This window comes from Astyanax mexicanus, chromosome 4 (genome assembly GCF_023375975.1).
Source record: "Astyanax mexicanus isolate ESR-SI-001 chromosome 4, AstMex3_surface, whole genome shotgun sequence".
Lineage (NCBI taxonomy): Eukaryota > Metazoa > Chordata > Actinopteri > Characiformes > Acestrorhamphidae > Astyanax > Astyanax mexicanus.
The window spans coordinates 10779290-10796918 of record NC_064411.1 but is presented as its reverse complement, the minus strand read 5'-3'; the positions used below and the strand labels follow the sequence as shown (position 1 = coordinate 10796918).

General features: G+C 37.7%; 3 protein-coding genes across 8 annotated transcripts in view; 1 reads left to right on the top strand and 2 right to left on the bottom strand.

Annotated features, from left to right (window-relative positions):
* Window positions 1-17629, bottom strand: part of LOC111190863 (zinc finger protein ZFP2-like) — a 671215-nt gene that overhangs the window by 300044 nt on the left and 353542 nt on the right. The gene's annotated exons all lie outside the window — the stretch shown is intronic.
* On the top strand, window positions 3814-9073 carry LOC125801139 (uncharacterized). Of its 3 annotated transcripts, XR_007438625.1 has the most exons (6): window positions 3814-5531; window positions 6969-7265; window positions 7353-7513; window positions 7686-7765; window positions 8310-8645; window positions 8928-9073. XR_007438625.1 is itself a non-coding variant. In XM_049477326.1 (2 exons), coding segments are annotated over exons 1-2 (1758 nt in total). In that variant the 5' UTR covers window positions 3814-4164; the 3' UTR covers window positions 6970-7056. The 3 variants fall into 3 exon arrangements, 1 of the variants encoding a protein (XP_049333283.1); XR_007438624.1 differs by lacking the exons at window positions 8310-8645; window positions 8928-9073 and having other exon boundaries at window positions 7686-7936; XM_049477326.1 differs by lacking the exons at window positions 7353-7513; window positions 7686-7765; window positions 8310-8645; window positions 8928-9073 and having other exon boundaries at window positions 3814-5921; window positions 6969-7056.
* The window catches only part of LOC125801199 (zinc finger protein 271-like), an 883173-nt gene continuing 881276 nt past the window's right edge, over window positions 15733-17629 (bottom strand). For all 4 annotated transcript variants that reach the window (XM_049477534.1, XM_049477536.1, XM_049477535.1 and 1 more), the window contains one exon: window positions 15733-17365. In XM_049477534.1, coding sequence (XP_049333491.1) covers window positions 15888-17246 — 1359 coding nt within the window. In that variant the 5' untranslated portion in view covers window positions 17247-17365 and the 3' untranslated portion in view covers window positions 15733-15887. The remainder of the gene's footprint in view (window positions 17366-17629) is intronic.

Below are 17629 nucleotides of genomic sequence, written 5' to 3'. Positions count from 1 at the left end.
ACACTAGGCTGTCCGTGATCTTCCTTCCGGGCATGGAGCAGGCTTGATCCGGGTGAATCACCTCCTCTAAAACCACCGACATTCGTCTGGATAAAATCTTGCTAAAAAATTTACAATCAAACTTTAAAAGCCTGATAGGTCTCCAATTCTTCAAGTCTGTCTTGTCTCCGTTTTTGTAAAGAAATGTAACTATCCCTCACCTGAAGCTGTGTGGGAGTCGGTCCAATTATTCAAATTCATTAAAAAGAGTCAGTATGTCAGTAGCTAAAATGTCCCAAAAGGTAAAATAAAATTCCTCAGGGAGTTCATCCTTTCCCAGGCACCTTTCCTTTTTTTTAAACCTTTAAGAAATTTTAATGGGTCAACTCCTGTAAAATCCACTGTTAAAACTTCCTGACTATTTATTGTTTCATCTACAATTAAAAAAAAAATCTCCTATTGTTTCTTTCTTGGTAGTTTTTTCATTGTAAAGGTTTTTGTAAAAGAACTAAATTTCTAAAAATTCCACTCTGTATTACTTCTCTCCCTTCTGTTTGTTATAATTTTTGTTATCTCCCCAGATTTCTTAGTTCTAATGGATCTTTGTGTCAAATAATGTGTTGAAGTGACTCAAGCAACCAGAGGTGTTTGTCTTAAATTTCTAAACAGAACCAGATATAATCTGGCCCAAATAGTCTCAACATCAGTAACTTCTTACTTAACTGTGACCAAAAAAAATAAAAATAAAATTGGCTAATATTTTGTAGTAGAATGAGAATGCTTGCTGATTTAATTTTGGAATAGTTTTAAAAATATTCACCATCCTATATACAAATCAATTCTTAAAGAAATAATTTTTATTTTACAGTTTAGTTTAAACTGAAATTTGCATATGAAGTTTCAAATGCTTTTACAAGTGTGAAGTACCCTTCTATACAGAAATGAGGATGGTCCATTGTGATGTCAGAGAGTGACTTTACAGGGAGTAGGTGTGAATGACCTCAATTTATGGAAAGATTTCAGAATACATAAATAGTAAGACTTTAGACAAGGTGAGCAACAAACAAGATCTGCTGCAGTACGATCTCCTTTTCAAGAAACTGCAGGACATCAAGAAGGTAAATGCAAAGAAAATGTAACCATCATATTTAAATAAAATTTAGATTAAAAAAAAAAGTATCTACTGGAATCAATGTCACAATTGGTGCTCTAACAACAGCACTGATCTTTCCATAGTAATTAGTAAGTGCTATTTGTTGGGGTAGTTTTAAGTGACACAAGCAATCAGAGGTGTTTGTCTTATATTTCTACACAGAACCTGATATAATCTGGCCCAAATAGTCTAAACATCAGTAACTTCTTCCTTTAATATGTAAAAAAAATTGTGTCAAATTGGCGAATATTTTGTAGCAGAATGAGAATGCCTGCTGGACTTATTTTGGAAAAGTTTAAAGTTGAAAAAAAAGTTTACATTTTTTTACCATCCCATTAACAAATAAACTCAAACAAAATCATATTTATTTTACAAATAATTAGTTTAAAACTGAAATTTGCATATGAATTTTTAAATGCTTTTACAAGTGTGAAGTACCCTTCTATACAGAAATCAGGATGGTCCATTGTGATGTCAGAGAGTGATTTTACAGGGAGGAGCTGTGAATGACCTCAATTTATGGAAATCTTTCAGAATACATAAATAGTAAGACTTTAGACAAGGTGAGCAACAAACAAGATCTGCTGCAGTACGATCTCCTTTTCAAGAATCTGCAGGACATCAAGAAGGTAAATGCAAAGAAAATATAACCATAAACACATATAAGAACTTCCTTACTAAAGGTCTTAGACAGTCATAAAATGTGTCATTTATTCCGCCCTTATTAAACTAATAGTAGTTTGAATAACATGACTTACCCTGTTAGGTTGTTCAGGTTGACTAGGTGGACCAAATGATGAATTTTTTTCTAACGTAACTCTAATGGTTAGGTAGTTAGGGAATATATATACATACATGTCTTTGTTCACCAAAGTGATTTGTTGCAAATCACTTGCATCCTAGCACTTGTGTGACCCTAAAACGCTATTTCTGTTATTTAATAGAAGTTGCACTAGCCATATCATATGATGCCACATAAACATTAAATTCAGAAAACACATTCAGAAAAATCTGTATTAAATTTCTTTATTTTTATGACTATATACACTGTAGATTCTCACTGAAGGCATCAACACTATAAATGAACACGTGGAGTTATGTTCTTAAGAAAAAAAAAGTTGAAATTACTGAAAACATGTTTTATATTCTAGTTCTTAAATGGGTCACAAAGACACTGATAAAGTGGATAAATGGAGAATGCAAAGTATATAAATTGTAATTATATATATATTTTTAGTATTAAAAAATAGTCAAGACAAAAACTCTTCCAAATAAACAGTTTTAATTTATTTCACAAAAGAAATTATATTGGCGCTAAAAAGCGGCCAATCAGACTTCTTTAGAGAGTTCAGCGCGCTGAAAGTGGCCAATCAGCATTCTCAGAGGGTCCAATGCACAAAATAGCAGCCAATTATATTCCTCTAAGAGACGGAGGCGGGTCATGTTTTGGAAAGTGGGCGTTAACTCTGGTTGTGTGAACTCAGAAAAACTTCTCTGAGACGGAGATGGAGAGAGAGCTTCTGAACAGACTGTTTCAGCTCGTAATATTAAGAACACTAACACTAGAAATCTCCAGAACTCAGCGTTTTTAATCAGAAACAATCAGTAAAGAGCTGAGTGCCGCTGCTGAACCTGTGGATCTACCGTGTGGAGTAAGGGAGGAAAGTTCTCTGACTGTGAGCTGCCCAAACGCTCCTGTTTAGCCCTGGGGAACCTGAAGGTGGACGGAGAACTCTGCTTCAAACTGCGTCTAAAATATGGTGTAAGAACACCGGGAGAGATTCGGTGAGTGTTAAAACACAGAAAAGTGTGTTTTTAGACTGAAATAGCCAAGAGTAAATAGAGCTGTAAAATAGCGCTAATTAGCCTAGCGGCTAACGTCACTCACTGTGCTAAGCTAATGCCGTTGAGTGCATTACAAACAGCTAAGCTAATACTGCTAAATAATCTGTGGGAGAAGCTGTATTAATGTGTATGTACAACTGTGGGGAAAATAGCACTTATTAAACTGTATTCAGAGTATTTCGGTATTGTTTTTGTAAGAATGCTGCTGAATGTAAAGCTATTGCTAAGCCACAGACATGTGACTGTAATTGTGTGAACAGTAGAGATGATATGAGTTACTCAGACACTGTTTTCATCTAACTTAAACAGGTAAGTTTTTTTTCTTGATTATTGAGTGGACTGAACTTTTGATATAACAGAACATGAGAAGTAAAATTTATTTTATTTGAAGATTTGAGATCTGTGAAAAGAAGGGAAAAGTTTATTGGTTACTGACGCATTTATTTTGACATTTGATTTATTGATTGTTATTGTTCTTTTGTAACAGTTAAATGTGTGTTTTTGGTTTAATTGAAATCTGAAGGATTCTTAAATAGGTAATACATTTCTAACTCTAAAACTAGAGTTAATTAAAAAAACGCGGGACATGGGAGACTACTGTAGACATTTTCCTGTTTCTTTTTCCTTCACGAGCAGCCAGAAGTTCCTCTTTTAATTGAAGAATTTCCCGGGCACAGCGAGGGTTACAGCAGGTCTCCCCCTCCTCCTGCGGCTGGGACACTGTAGAGCTTAAATTCTCTGCCCAAACCCGACCCGAAGCCCGATCCAAACTCGGGTCAGGTTCGGGCAGAGAATCTAAGCTCTACAGTGTCCCAAAGGAGGTACGAACTGCATGAAAGGAGGTACGAACCTGTGACCTCCCGCTCATAGTGGCAGCGCATTAGACCGCTGGACCACTCGGCGCCCTGGGCAGGTAATCTAAGCTCTAATATTAATATATATCGAAACCGTACCGATACCGTGGCCCAAAAACCGCTCTAATGAAGTGTCAACCGGTGGATTAAATGTAATGTGGTGCCCATGTACAACTTCCGGCGCCGACGCGAGTGGCTGCCTGTTCCAGTAACTCCGTCTCCTTTGTGTGTTTTTTTTTCTTCAAGTTTTTTACGTTTATTTATCGTCTCTGTGCTACTACACACATCTAGTGTGCATCTTATTTATATCCTAAGGATATTTTAATCGTAAGCATGCGGGGCAGCAAGGAATATCGGGTTTATTCCCGTGAAGAACTGCTGGCTCTACGACCCGCGGGACGTGGGGGCATTGTTCACACAATCCTGGGGAAACTGAGAAGGAAATACCGCGGTTGCAGGGCCGGAGCTAAGCTAAAGGCTAAGCTAACGGCTAAGAGGACGGAGAAGCGCTGGAGGTACAAACCCTCAGTTCCGTCGGTGGTTATGGGGAATGTAAACTCACTGACCAACAAAACCGACGAGGTAGCCTGTCTGGTGAAGAATCAGAAGCTCTACAGGGAGTGTAGCGTGCTGTGTTTCACCGAGACCTGGCTCACCCCCGACACGCCGGATGCTAACGTGGAGCTACCCGGCTTCTCTACAGTGAGAGCGGACAGGGACCCGGCGCTATGCGGCAAGCGGAAAGGTGGGGGGATCGCGCTCTTCATTAACAACAGATGGTGCAACCCTGGACATGTAAACGTGAAGGAGGTGATCTGCTGTCAGGATATTGAACTTTTAGCGGTGAGTCTCCGACCTTATTACATGCCGCGGGAGCTTTCTCACACGATCCTCGTCTGTGTTTACATTCAGCCGAGAGCGGACGTGCAGGCGGCGTGTGACGTCATCCACTCCACCGTCGCAGCGCTGCAGACCCAGTACCCTGACGCCTTCTATGTGATTACTGGAGATTTTATTCACGTAACGCTGGACTCTACCCTGCCTGCCTTTTTCCAGTTTGTGGACTGTCCAACCAGGAATAACAGAACCATAAACTTGCTGTATGCTAATTTGAAGGATGCATACAGGGCTATTCCACTACCACCGCTGGGGAAATCAGATCACAACCTGGTCTTCCTGCAGCCTCAGTACAAACCACTGGTACTGAGGCAGCCCACTACCACACGCTCATTCAGAGTCTGGTCTCCTGAAGCAGAGGAAGCCCTAAGGGACTGCTATGACACCACTGACTGGAGCGTGCTGCTGCACCCACATGGCGAGGACATTGAGGGGGTGACTCACTGTGTTACAGACTACTTGAATTCCTGTATGGATGTTGCTGTTACCACAAAGACTGTATGCTGCTTTCCAAACAACAAACCCTGGATTACCAGTACCGTCAAGGACCTCCTCAACCAAAAGAAGAGGGCGTTCAAAGATGGAAATCTGGTAGAGCTAAAGCGCGTACAGAGGGAACTCAAGGTACGTCTTAAAGAGGCCAAGGAGTCTTACAGGAAAAAGGTGGAAAGAAAGCTGCAAGATAACAACATGAAGGAGGTCTGGGGTGCTATGAAAACCATCACTGGGTGCAAGAACAACAACGGCAATCCAGTAGATGGGGGTGTGGACAGAGCAAACCAGTTTAACAACTTTTACAACAGGTTTGAATGTCCTCCTGCTGCCCCCTCCTCCTACCCTCCTGCATCATCACCATCATCTCCACCACCATCACCTCCAACTCCACCATCACCCTCACCTCCATCTTCATCACCACCACCACTCTCTCCTCCATCATCATCTTCATCAGCACCATCCTCCTCACTTCCTCCATCTTCATCTTCATCACCACTACCATCACCCCCACCTCCACCATCTTCATCAGCACCAACACCACCCTCACCTCCACCACCTTCATCATCAACACTATCAGCTGGCAGACAAATCAGCTCCACCAGTCCACCAAACTTTACTGCAGACGAAGTAAGGAGACAGCTGAGGAGACTTCACCCCAGGAAGGCAGCTGGCCCGGACAGAGTGTCCCCCAGAAAGTGGTAACACTTACTAATGCTAGCTAGTAAGCCAACATAGGTTAGCTAAATTAGCCTTAATGCTGGATTTGGATTTTAAAATATATTAAGTTGTAAATTCGTGTTAGCTAGCTAGTTCTCCAAATAAGATAGTGTAACTTTAGCTCGACTTCATTGTTTAGTCAGGAAATGGTGCCAAAACAGGGACGTAGCTGGTATTAGCAGCCTGTTTTTAATAATGTTAGCTCAACATTAACTAGCTGGCTAAATTTGGTGCATGACTAGCTAACCTAGGTTAACTAACTAGCTTAGCTAACTGCCTGGGTAAACTATGGAAGCCCATTCCTGCCACCAAAAAAAAAAATAAATAATAATAATTTTACTATTAAGTTAACTGCTATCTCAATATTTTGAGATACTAAGTCATTATTTTGGTATACTATCTCAATATTTCGAGATATTATCTCAATATTTCGAGATATTATCTCATTATTTTGAGATAGTATGTCATTATTTTTAGATACTATTTCAATATTCTGAGATATTGAGAAATATTGCTGCTTTTAGAAGAATCATACAATATCAAAATAAGCCTCCGGAGATATTAGATTAATTTAATAACACACTGGACTTCTATTTTAGTGTGTTAAAGAGAGTGGCTGTGGCTCTGACTATTCTGTATGGTATGTATGTGTATTATTGAGCAGAACAGCGATGTGGAACTCAATTAGTCAACTCCTTACTGTTACAGCAGAAAACAGTTCACAAAATAATGACGTAGTATCTCAAAATAATGACTTACTATCTCAAAATAATGACTTAGTATGTCAAAAATAATGAGAGCAGTTTACTTAATAATAATTTAAAAAATGTGCTGGATTATTTTTACTTTTTTAGGTGGCGGGAACATGCTTCCATAGTTTACTCAATAGTTTAATCAAATAAAAAAATGCATAGATAACCCAGTTAGTTAGCTATCTGTAGAGTAGAGTGGCGTGCTGGAGATAGAGAGTTAAGGCACTATATTTTTAAGATTTCTCATGTTTAATTTCTTCTCAAATTTGTTTTCAGAACCAAGAAACTGCAACAAGTTTTTTTCAAGTTCTTGCCACCATCTACAGGGATGAGAGAGAATATTCAAGGAAGATCTATGATGTTGGCAACACTGAGCATCTTATTGAAACAGCATCGGCAGAACAACTTGGATATGTTGTTGTGAGAATTCTAAAATTCAACCCACAATTTCAGGAATTTATTGACGTAGATAGGAATGTAGACATCAGGAACTTAGATAGATTCCAGCTGTTCTTATCATGCAAAGAGACTGAATCATCTCAACCTATGGCCACTTCAGTGTCCCAAGCTCAGGTATTTACTTTTATATTGTATTACTGCATTTTTTTTTTTTTTTTTTTTAGAAAGTACATTTAGTAGATGCTGATTTTCTTTGTGCAGCATACTCAAGTTTCACAAGAGCATGAAAAACTGTGGTCCATTTTGGAAAAGAAAGCAACAAAGACACTTGATGAACTCAAAACCAAAGGCACTGTGACAGAAAAAGCAAGAATAAAGCTTGTTAAAGTGTGCGGATCTGACCTGGTGGAAAAGCATGGATTGTGAGTAAAACAAACCACCTTTTTAACATATTCAAGAAAAGTAAAAAAAAAAAAAAAATACAACAAATTATAGTGGCTTGTATAACACTGTTAAAGTACAGCAGAGTAAATGCTTTATATTTAAGTTTTGAGTTGGTTTTGTTGTTCTTCTATTAATTACTTATCCAACAAGTACTGAAAAAGTGGCTCTAGCAAAGAACATCATCGCTGTCTTCCCTGAGAGTCCAGGTGGATGGAAACGGGGAAGGATTTGTAAGTACATGCTTTGGTTCTCAGTTGTAGATTGTACAAAATCATATTGATTGTTTTTAAAATTGGGCATGATTCTTGCTCATGCATGTTATGTTATTTATGTTGTGGTTAGCTTATGTAAGGATAAGCATCTGCTCAAATTTAAATAATAATAAAACTGCTCTTCAGATATTTTTTTCATGTCAATTAGTGTATTTGTGTACATAAATTAAATCTGAAAACTAGAGATTGAAACAAAAAAAAATTAAATCCTTAAGACTAACAAACGCAACAGTGTCCCTAGCATCTTTTGTAAATGCCATTTTTTTTATTTCTTAATTTTGTACTGCAGTTAAATGCCAAAAGTAAAAAGTGAAGTGGCATCTAATTATTTGTATTTTTTATGTGATTTGTTTGGTACATTTCTCTTAGCTTTAGTACAACATTTGAAAATATATAGTTTTTTCCAGAGATGTATGTTATTCTTATTTATTAACAACATTATCTTACCAGTAGCTGCTCTTACTGTTTTTTCTGTTATGCTTTTGACTTTTTTTTATGCCAGGAGCACTTTTACGATCCAGATTCTCATTCTGGATTTTTGGAAATGAGACTGCGAAACATTCGTCGAAAGCTAGAAGATGGTCAGCGGCGTTATAGGTCACACAAACGACGCTGTGAAGATGGTCCTAATCCGGACAAGGAGGAGGAAGATGGTAGTGGGACAAGTGAGTGGATCAACTTGATGAAAAGGCTCAGGCCTTCTACAGACAACATTTCATCGATCAAAGCAGCAATGCAGAAAACCTTCACCTGGCGCAGATCATGGATAGCCAAACATTCCCCCTCCCTGTCTGAAATCTTTGAGGAATACCTACGCTTCTTGGATATGCCAACTCTGGTAGGTAAATTACATTTTGCTTTTTTGCATAGGGCTCACTGTCAGTTTTATGCCATGTGTAATGTAAATAACTTGATAATATTGTTAAGAGTTATTATATAACACCGTTTAGCTGAAAAACATGTGCACTCATGGAGGTGATATGAATTTCTCAGTCAGTTAATTTATGATAAAAGTGAAAAAAGGTCTGTGGCCTGTTTGGAACTCAGTTTGGCAATTTGTGTGTTATAGCTGGTATTATGTACCTAAATTAAAGTGTCTCATTTTTTTGTTTCTTAAAAGCTTGATACAGAGTTTGGTAAAATGTTTGAGGGAAAAGGAGATTTGTTCTTAAGAAGATGGGAGGCTACCATCATTCCCAAGTTGAAGGCAATTGCCATCATGGAGACAGGTGATCTTGCATCTCTTAAGGACATGGAAAACCAGAATGAAGGTATATATTTTCAAATATAACTCTCATTAGATTTCACATATAATGCTACAGCCTCTGTGTAATCTTATTTTATTTGTGTCTGTGTCTCATTTTCAGATGAGAAGTGTTACACTATGCTTGTAGTCCTTACACATCTTCTGCCACCAGTTGCAATGAGTCGCTGTTCAGTGAAGTTTGCATTAACATTCCTTGTTGATTTTGTTCCAGTAAGTCCATCTATCGATTTGTCTGTCTATCTAGAATAATTTTATTATAAGATACATTTTGCCTTTTTTAGTAAACAAATAAATCATAAAGGACATTGAAGGTGGCTGATTTAGTTTAATCAAGTGTGAAAGTATGTAATTGTGTACATGCTTATTAACTGGAGTAACATAAAATTTAGAAACTGTTAAATCGGTCGTTTGTATTTTTAGTAAGTGTTTGCAGTAACAACTGATTAAACTCAAATTTTGTTTTCTTTTGTTTGGTTACATTTTAGCTTGGAAGCAGCATTGCTTCTCTTTGTGATGACTGTTCTTCACAGACCCACCAGCCCCAGCTCATCTGTGTTGGAAATCTGAGGGCTGCCGCAAAGCAACATGTCATCGTTGGAAAGAGTGACCGAATCACTGTTCCCCTTGAAGAAGGACAGACATCTGCTGTGGACAAGCTATTTAAGCTCTACTGGGTGTGTAACCTGGCCTATCCATGTCAGCTAAGCTCCATGTTCTGCTTCTTTGAACACATCTATGACATGCCTCTCTCAACTAGCCGGAAAGCTAAGGTACTGAAGCTCATTTCGAAGGTTAAAGCATCACAATTCACAGCATAATGTACATTTGTCCAGAATGTCGACAGTCACAATTCACAGAAGTAAAGAAGCTAATTTGGCATCTTCGTGAAATACATGCATTGTCAGATGGACTGAACTTCATTCTTATTTGCAGCCAGGATGGTTGTCCAAGGACTTACCACAACATCAAATCATTTACTAAGCATCTTTACAGAGATCACCAGTTAACATGTACCACCGTGCACTATTTGTTACTTCACATACTGTACTCGGCCTAACATATAGAACAGGTAGTGTGCTGCCACTTAAAACCAAACACTGTGGAGAATGTTTGTTTGGTGAGATAATTCACATCATACCATGGGCTGATGCTGAGTCCTTTTTGATGTTTATCTGGATTCTTTAAATTGAGTACTTTGATGAGCATTTTTATGCATATGTCAAGCGAACCAATGACTATGAAATGACCAGCTTAGATGATGTTTCAGATGTTAGGCCTCTTGATGTACTAGCCATTTACAACACAGACAAGCTGTACTTGAATCCAAGATCCAAATTGTTTAGCCTCACGTTTTGTAGTTCTGTTTTTATAAAAAGGGAATTTTATTTCTGTACTGATGTTCAATGTTAAATTCATCAGGTTTTCTAAAAATACGTGAGAACAATGAACAATTGTGACTAATTTTATATGAGCTATGTTTTATACACCCCTTTACTGTTTGGACTTTTGTTTTTAGGTGTTCATTATCACAAAAGACAATGAATTAGTTACAAGCATGCATGTTTTTACATTTAAAATATATAAAAAACATTGAGTTAATTTATTTCTTATTCCAAACGAAACTGATTTTGAACTGTAACAAACATGACTGTTTTTACATTTAAAATGTTACAAACACGTGAATGTTAATTCATTGCTTATTCCAAAAGAAAATTGAACCATATATAGGCATGATAATAAAAATGGAATTGAATTAATTCGTTTCATGCTTTTTTTTAAACATATTTGATACATTATCTTGATTATGCATAATCAACACAAGTTGTGTAAAAAATTACACATTTGTGAGTTCATTAGCTTGACACATTTAGTGTGTAAAATTGGATTACACACTGGATGTGTCAGAATCAACACAACATGTGTCGTCTCTGAGCACACTCGCACAATGTGTTAAAATTCGACACAGTCTGAGTCATTTTTGACACGTTTCTTTTTAGAGTGTACGTAAAAGACTTCCTAAAGTGAAACTTGGGTAAAGGGAGGAACTAGAAGAGTTTGTGATACAGGGAGGAAAAAAGGAGGAAAAAAAAGAAGCGAGCCAGAGCTCAGGGTAAAACCTGGCATAGATTTATTTTCATGTAAAACTAAGATCCAACACTGAGTGACTGTAGACAGGTGTTTCAGTTTCATTGTCCAACCCCGGTATGTCCCAAATGTGTCTATAAACTGGGTATAGGATATATATGATATCTCAATAAATTTTATAAAACATATTTTCTTTTTGTTTTGTTTTTTTCAGCTCAGAAAGTCCTTTTGTAACGTTTGTAATAATACTTTTCATTAATTTAAGTAATGTCTTTTTGTCCACAGATCTTTCAGACACATCCCATGTAAAAATGTCCCCAGAACTCGTCAAGCTAGTCATATGGTTAGCTTATTAGAATAGGCAGCAGTGACTTCATTTAACTCACAATAGAAAAAAGGGCAATTCTGTTTATATTCTTTTTCCTAAAGTTCATATTAATACTTGTAAAGGGTTAATCATTTAGTGGGTGTTAACATATGAACAGCTCAGGCATGAGGGATTGTGGTAGCTGCCTACCGTTTCATACACAGCCAGTCTATCTCTGCTCTCTCCTACTGGTATGCAGATTAGCTAAGTGTCAAACGGTCAGGTTGTTACCGTCATTTAATGGTCCATATTATGTCAATTTACATTTGAGATTTGTAGGTATATACATACACATATTCACAAATACACACACAGCCTGCTTAAGTATACCTGTTTTTGATGTGTCCATTTTTGTAGTTCCACAAAGTGTAGTTTATTTTTTTCACCTGCATATCCGATTAGCCTAAATTTTGCCCTGTATATTTAATTCCAAGCGCCAGAGAGCTTTATTTTTGTGATAAATTTTTAAAAACACTGCATTGACACTAATGTGGTGACGTGTTTGTGTGTGTTGTGTTGGTACATGTAGATCAGGTGCAGCAGTGCTGCTGGGGTTTTTAAACACAGGGTTCAAACACCTTTTACAAGGTAAAATTCAAGCACTTTCAAGGCCCATTTTCAAGTTTTTTTCAGCACCTTTGAGCAAAGTGGTAAATTAATGATAACGGTGATATCTCAAAACTGCGATTCAGCGATAATCAATATATTGCAAAACTATTCTCCACACTTCACAGCGACTGAGCTACTGAGAAAAAAACACTTCTATGTAAGTAAATAGCAGGATTTGTTGGTGTCAGTTTCACACAAGTTAAATACCAATGTTCTCAAAATACTGAGTATCTCAACATAATGTGTATCCAATAAATTTCGTTCCACTTCACGATTGAAAGATTATTGATCTACTGTTCGAATTATGATGTATCTGGCATGATACGTCATAAAGAAGAAAAGGAGATCCAGTCCAAAATTGTAGTTCCGTCAGATTTTATTCAAAGAATCTTCTGAGCAAAACAGTTTTTTTGGATACATCAAAAATTGAGTAAAAAGATTATTGAAAAATTGAATTGAAATAAAAAGGTGAAAATAAGAGGAAAACCCCAAAGGTGAGAAAAGTTGGGGTTTCCAGAGTTCTCGGCTGTGTGAACAGGGCCTGTGGCTCTGTAGTCCCTCTCGGGAGAAGCTCTCCCGCCCAACTCTACTCTTCTTCCTAGACAGAGTCTAATAAAAACAGGCATTCGCCTGGCCTCAGTCTAATAGTGTGTGAGGAGGCTCCTCACACCCCCCGGATCCTGATACTGATAAGCAGTTATTCATCCTATACGTCAGCCGAGAACTCGGTCACCCCAACCTTATCAGACTATAGATTACATGTACAGAAACTCATGGTTCTGCTGGAAAAAATCAATCATGCTAAGTTGCAAGAAAAACGGCCTTGCTTTGAGCACAAGGACACAATATACATACATTCTAAGTCACAATGTGAATCATCATGAATCGTGCTAAATGCTTGAATAACATACTGATTAAGTGAAATGCTGATTTAGTTACACACAGATTAACCCTTTAATCAATGAACAATGAACATAGTAAGGCAAAACTCCTCCGTATTCTTACACACTTGTTAATTCTTCACAAAAAACAAACCAAAAAATCATATATTTATGTTTGAAGCCCAAAATGTGGCAAAAGTTTGAAAAGTTCAAGGGGGGGCCAAATACTTTTGCAAGGCACTGTATATAGTGGTTGCTTGAATGTATGTTTGGCTGTGTACAAAAGCTTTTGGCTAAATGCTTAAGTTGAAAGAATAGATAAGATTGCAGATCTTGCAATATAAAAGCCTTTTATTGAATCACATAGATATGAATATGAGTAAATACATAAGGTGATGTAAAACAACGATAATAGCTGGTACTGGATAAAACAATCAATAAAGTAAATGGATTAGATATTTTTAGTACCTTTAGAGATATAAAAAAAACCCTTTAGCAAAACGATACCAAATAAGGAAAAGATAACAGAGTATATAACTTTAGCAACACAACACAACCAAATATCCCTGTAGATTAACTTGCAGATTTTTAATCAGACTGACTGAACCATAGACCAATGAGAAAACCAGTAGAGCAGGGGTGTCAAACTCATTTTGGCCGAGGGCCACATTGGCATATTGGCTGTCCTCTGAGGGCCAGATGGAACTTATAAATGTAATAAAATGTAATCAAATGTAATATAAAATGAATGTAATTACTCCTTAATGTTAAATAACTCTCAATATATTAATTATTCAATCAAATATTACAGTTGCATGGAAAAAAAAGTTTGCTTGTTGCTCTATTAACATAAATCCTTTTAATTTGTCATGTTATGAAATCCAAAAACTCCATCAATCAAGAACCAAACTAGTCAAGTGAATAGAAATGACATTAAATACAAGTATATTAACTTTGATCAAAACGTTTGATACTGAAATAAGGCTTAATAAATATAAAATTAAAAAGTGTGAGCACATGTGACAGATTTAGCATTTCCTCAGATTTAGCAGTTCCTCATACAACCACTAGTCGGAGCAGCAGCAGCAGCACAAGCCCGCAGTCTTTACTGAGTCAGAGCTACAGCCCAGCCACGGGCTACAGGCTCAGCTGAGCCAGTCTGGAGCGTTTTTACAGTTTTTAAAGTTCTTCCGTGTATGAAATAAAGATTTTAACCCCACTAACCGAATAATACAGCTCTCTACAGTTCATCTTTCAGCCCAAGCAGCTAATAGCAGCAGTTTAGCGCAGCCGTCACGGAGTCACTGCTGGGATTACATTATAAACAGGTCAGTTAGCGCGCTGCTAACCTCAGGATGTTTATAACTACGGAGTTTAGAACACACCACGGCTGCAAGGTTAGACTGTTGAAGGCTACTGAAGACTAATTAAAGGCTATTAGAGGTTATTGAAAGGGTTATTGGGGGCAGAAATCAGTTTGGGGCTGGTTAGATAAGTGATTCACGTGCTCCTCCTTTGCTGCGGTGAAACTGTGACTAGCGCTGTCACAGTGATGTTTATTAACGTCATTAAAACAGATTTTGTCAGCTATTGTCTTATAAATATTTACACAGAACTTATATCTCTCCTAACAAGCGTTTATTTTGGTCAGTAACACTCTTCGTAACACAAAAGGCATACCGGTCTTTCGCCTTGAAGCACAGCCCTCCGTCTGCATCAGCTTCTCTTTTTCTGGACATTATGGGATAAACGTTTGTATGTCTCAATTCCACCCGCGAAGTTACGCCTTCCCTCCGGCAGGGTTTCCACATCAATGACTACACTGCCGTGTAGTGGCAGTAAGCCGTAACTTCGCGGGTAATACAATCGACAAGCATTGTGGGAAATGTAGTTTTTGGTCAAAGAACGCTTCTGACCTATTTATTATAGACACTAAGATCTTACAAGCTCTCGCTTGGATGTGGCCACATTTGGCCCGCGGGCCTTGTGTTTGACACATGTGCAGTAGAGGGAATCAAGGATCCTGCAGTCTTACTGCTGCATAGCCTGCTGAGTGTTGCTTTCAGTATGGAAACTACAGCTAGACCGTTTTTTTTTTTTTTTTTTTTAACTCTGAAAAGGATTTTGTTGGCCTTTTGTTGCAAGCTAAGAATATTATCTACTCCTAAGAATACTCTACTCCTTTAAACTACGACATCTAAATTTTAAAAGACTAAGTAATGCTAATCTAACATCTGGAGCAAACACTGGCAGTGCCCTCGCTCCAACTACAAACTACAAACGTGGAGTGGAGGAAAAAATAAAGAAAGTTTTTATATGTAAACAATTGAGAATGTGTTAAGGCTGTAAATGATATAAGTTGACCAAATGATCATTTCCTACTTATGGCAAAGCATATTCAATTTTTAAACCTAAAAATGTCCCAGAATGATAAAATCCTCACTTTTGTTTATTATTAGTTCTAAAGCTAATGCTGAGATTTAATATACGATTTTACTCTGAGCTAGCATCATCGCTTTACTATTTATTCAGCATATCACTGAAAATTTTTTAAAAATGTGTGTTCCTAGTTTATGCTGTTAGTGGTACCATTTATGATTCTGTGTGTAAAAACTTCTTAAAACACAACACTAAGTGTTGAAGAGCTCTGCAGGCATTAACTAATGTAGGTATACAAACATACATAAAAACACAGCATGAAATTCAGTTATCTCTGGATAAGATTCATTTTTCTGAACCTGTAAAAAGCCATTTTTAAATGAAGTTCTTGTAACAGACTGAAGATTTTGTGCATGATGAGGTGTTTTTGGCTGTCTGAAAGATTTAAGGTTTGCATTTTTTATGGCAGAGGAACAGATTTGGGATACTTTTCTATCTTTTGTGAATGCACTGATGTAATATAAGTTCACTCTGTAAAGTAAAACTCTTCCCACAGTCTGAACAGTGATACGGTTTCTCTCCTGTGTGAATGCGCTGGTGTATTTTGAGATTACTCTGTTGAGTAAAACTCTTCCCACAGTCGAAACAGTAATACGGTTTCTCTCCTGTGTGAATGCGCTGGTGTATTTTGAGATTACTCTGTGTAGTAAAACACTTATCACAGTCTGAGCAGTGATACGGTTTCTCTCCTGTGTGAATGCGTTGATGTATTTTGAGACTACTCTGTTCAGTAAAACTCTTCCCACAATCGGAGCAGTGATGCGGTTTCTCTCCTGTGTGAATGCGCTGGTGTTTTTTGAGATCACTCTGTTGATTAAAACTCTTCCCACAGTCTGAGCAGTAATACGGTTTCTCTCCTGTGTGAATGCGCTGGTGTATTTTGAGATTACTCTGACGATTAAAACTCTTCCCACAGTCGAAACAGTAATACAGTTTCTCTCCTGTGTGAATGCGCTGATGCAGTTTGAGACTACTCTGTTTAGTAAAACTCTTCCCACAGTCGAAACAGTGATACGGTTTCTCTCCTGTGTGAATGCGCTGGTGCAGTTTGAGAGTACTCTGATGATTAAAACTCTTCCCACAGTCTGAGCAGTAATACGGTTTCTCTCCTGTGTGAATGCGCTGGTGTATTTTGAGATGACCCTGTTGATTAAAACTCTTCCCACAGTCTGAGCAGTGATACGGTTTCTCTCCTGTGTGAATGCGCTGGTGCAGTTTGAGATGACTCTGTTTAGTAAAACTCTTCCCACAGACGAAACAGTAATATGGTTTCTCTCCTGTGTGAATGCGCTGGTGTTTTTTGAGATTACTCTGTTGAGTAAAACTCTTCCCACAGTCTGAGCAGTGATACGGTTTCTCTCCTGTGTGAATGCGCTGGTGCAGTTTGAGAGTAATCTGTTGATTAAAACTCTTCCCACAGTCTGAGCAGTGATACGGTTTCTCTCCTGTGTGAATGCGCTGGTGTTTTTTGAGAGTACTCTGTTCAGTAAAACTCTTCCCACAATCGGAGCAGTAATACGGTTTCTCTCCTGTGTGAATGCGCTGGTGTATTTTGAGATGACTCTGTTGAGTAAAACTCTTCCCACAGTCGAAACAGTAATACGGTTTCTCTCCTGTGTGAATGCGCTGGTGATTTTTGAGATTACTCTGTTGATTAAAACTCTTCCCACAGTCTGAGCAGTGATACGGTTTCTCTCCTGTGTGAATGCGCTGGTGTTTTTTGAGATCACTCTGTTTAGTAAAACTCTTGACAGAGTGCTGATGTTTCTCCATGTCGGGACTTGGCTCCATCTGTCTGTGAAATGTAGCAAACAATTTCTGCGTTTTCAGGAGATTCTTCTGGATGGCTTGTGCTTCACCTCTTTCAGCAGTTTAACACTGTTCTTTATTAAATATCCTGGTTGTTTATTCTGGAAAAACAAAGAAAAAAAATGTGTATTAAAATAAAAGCAGGTCAATTAACCAAAAATAATTACCTACATTAGTTACACTATATGGAGAAAAATACTGGGACATCTTCATACTACAATAAAGGCTTCAGTACTTTTATCCCATTATAAATTCACAGACATTTTAATATGTAGTTGTATCTTGACTGTCAGCAGGCTGCAGCTGCAAAATGTATGTAGCAGAAACACTGCTGCTGTCCTGAGCACTGAATACAGTGTTATACT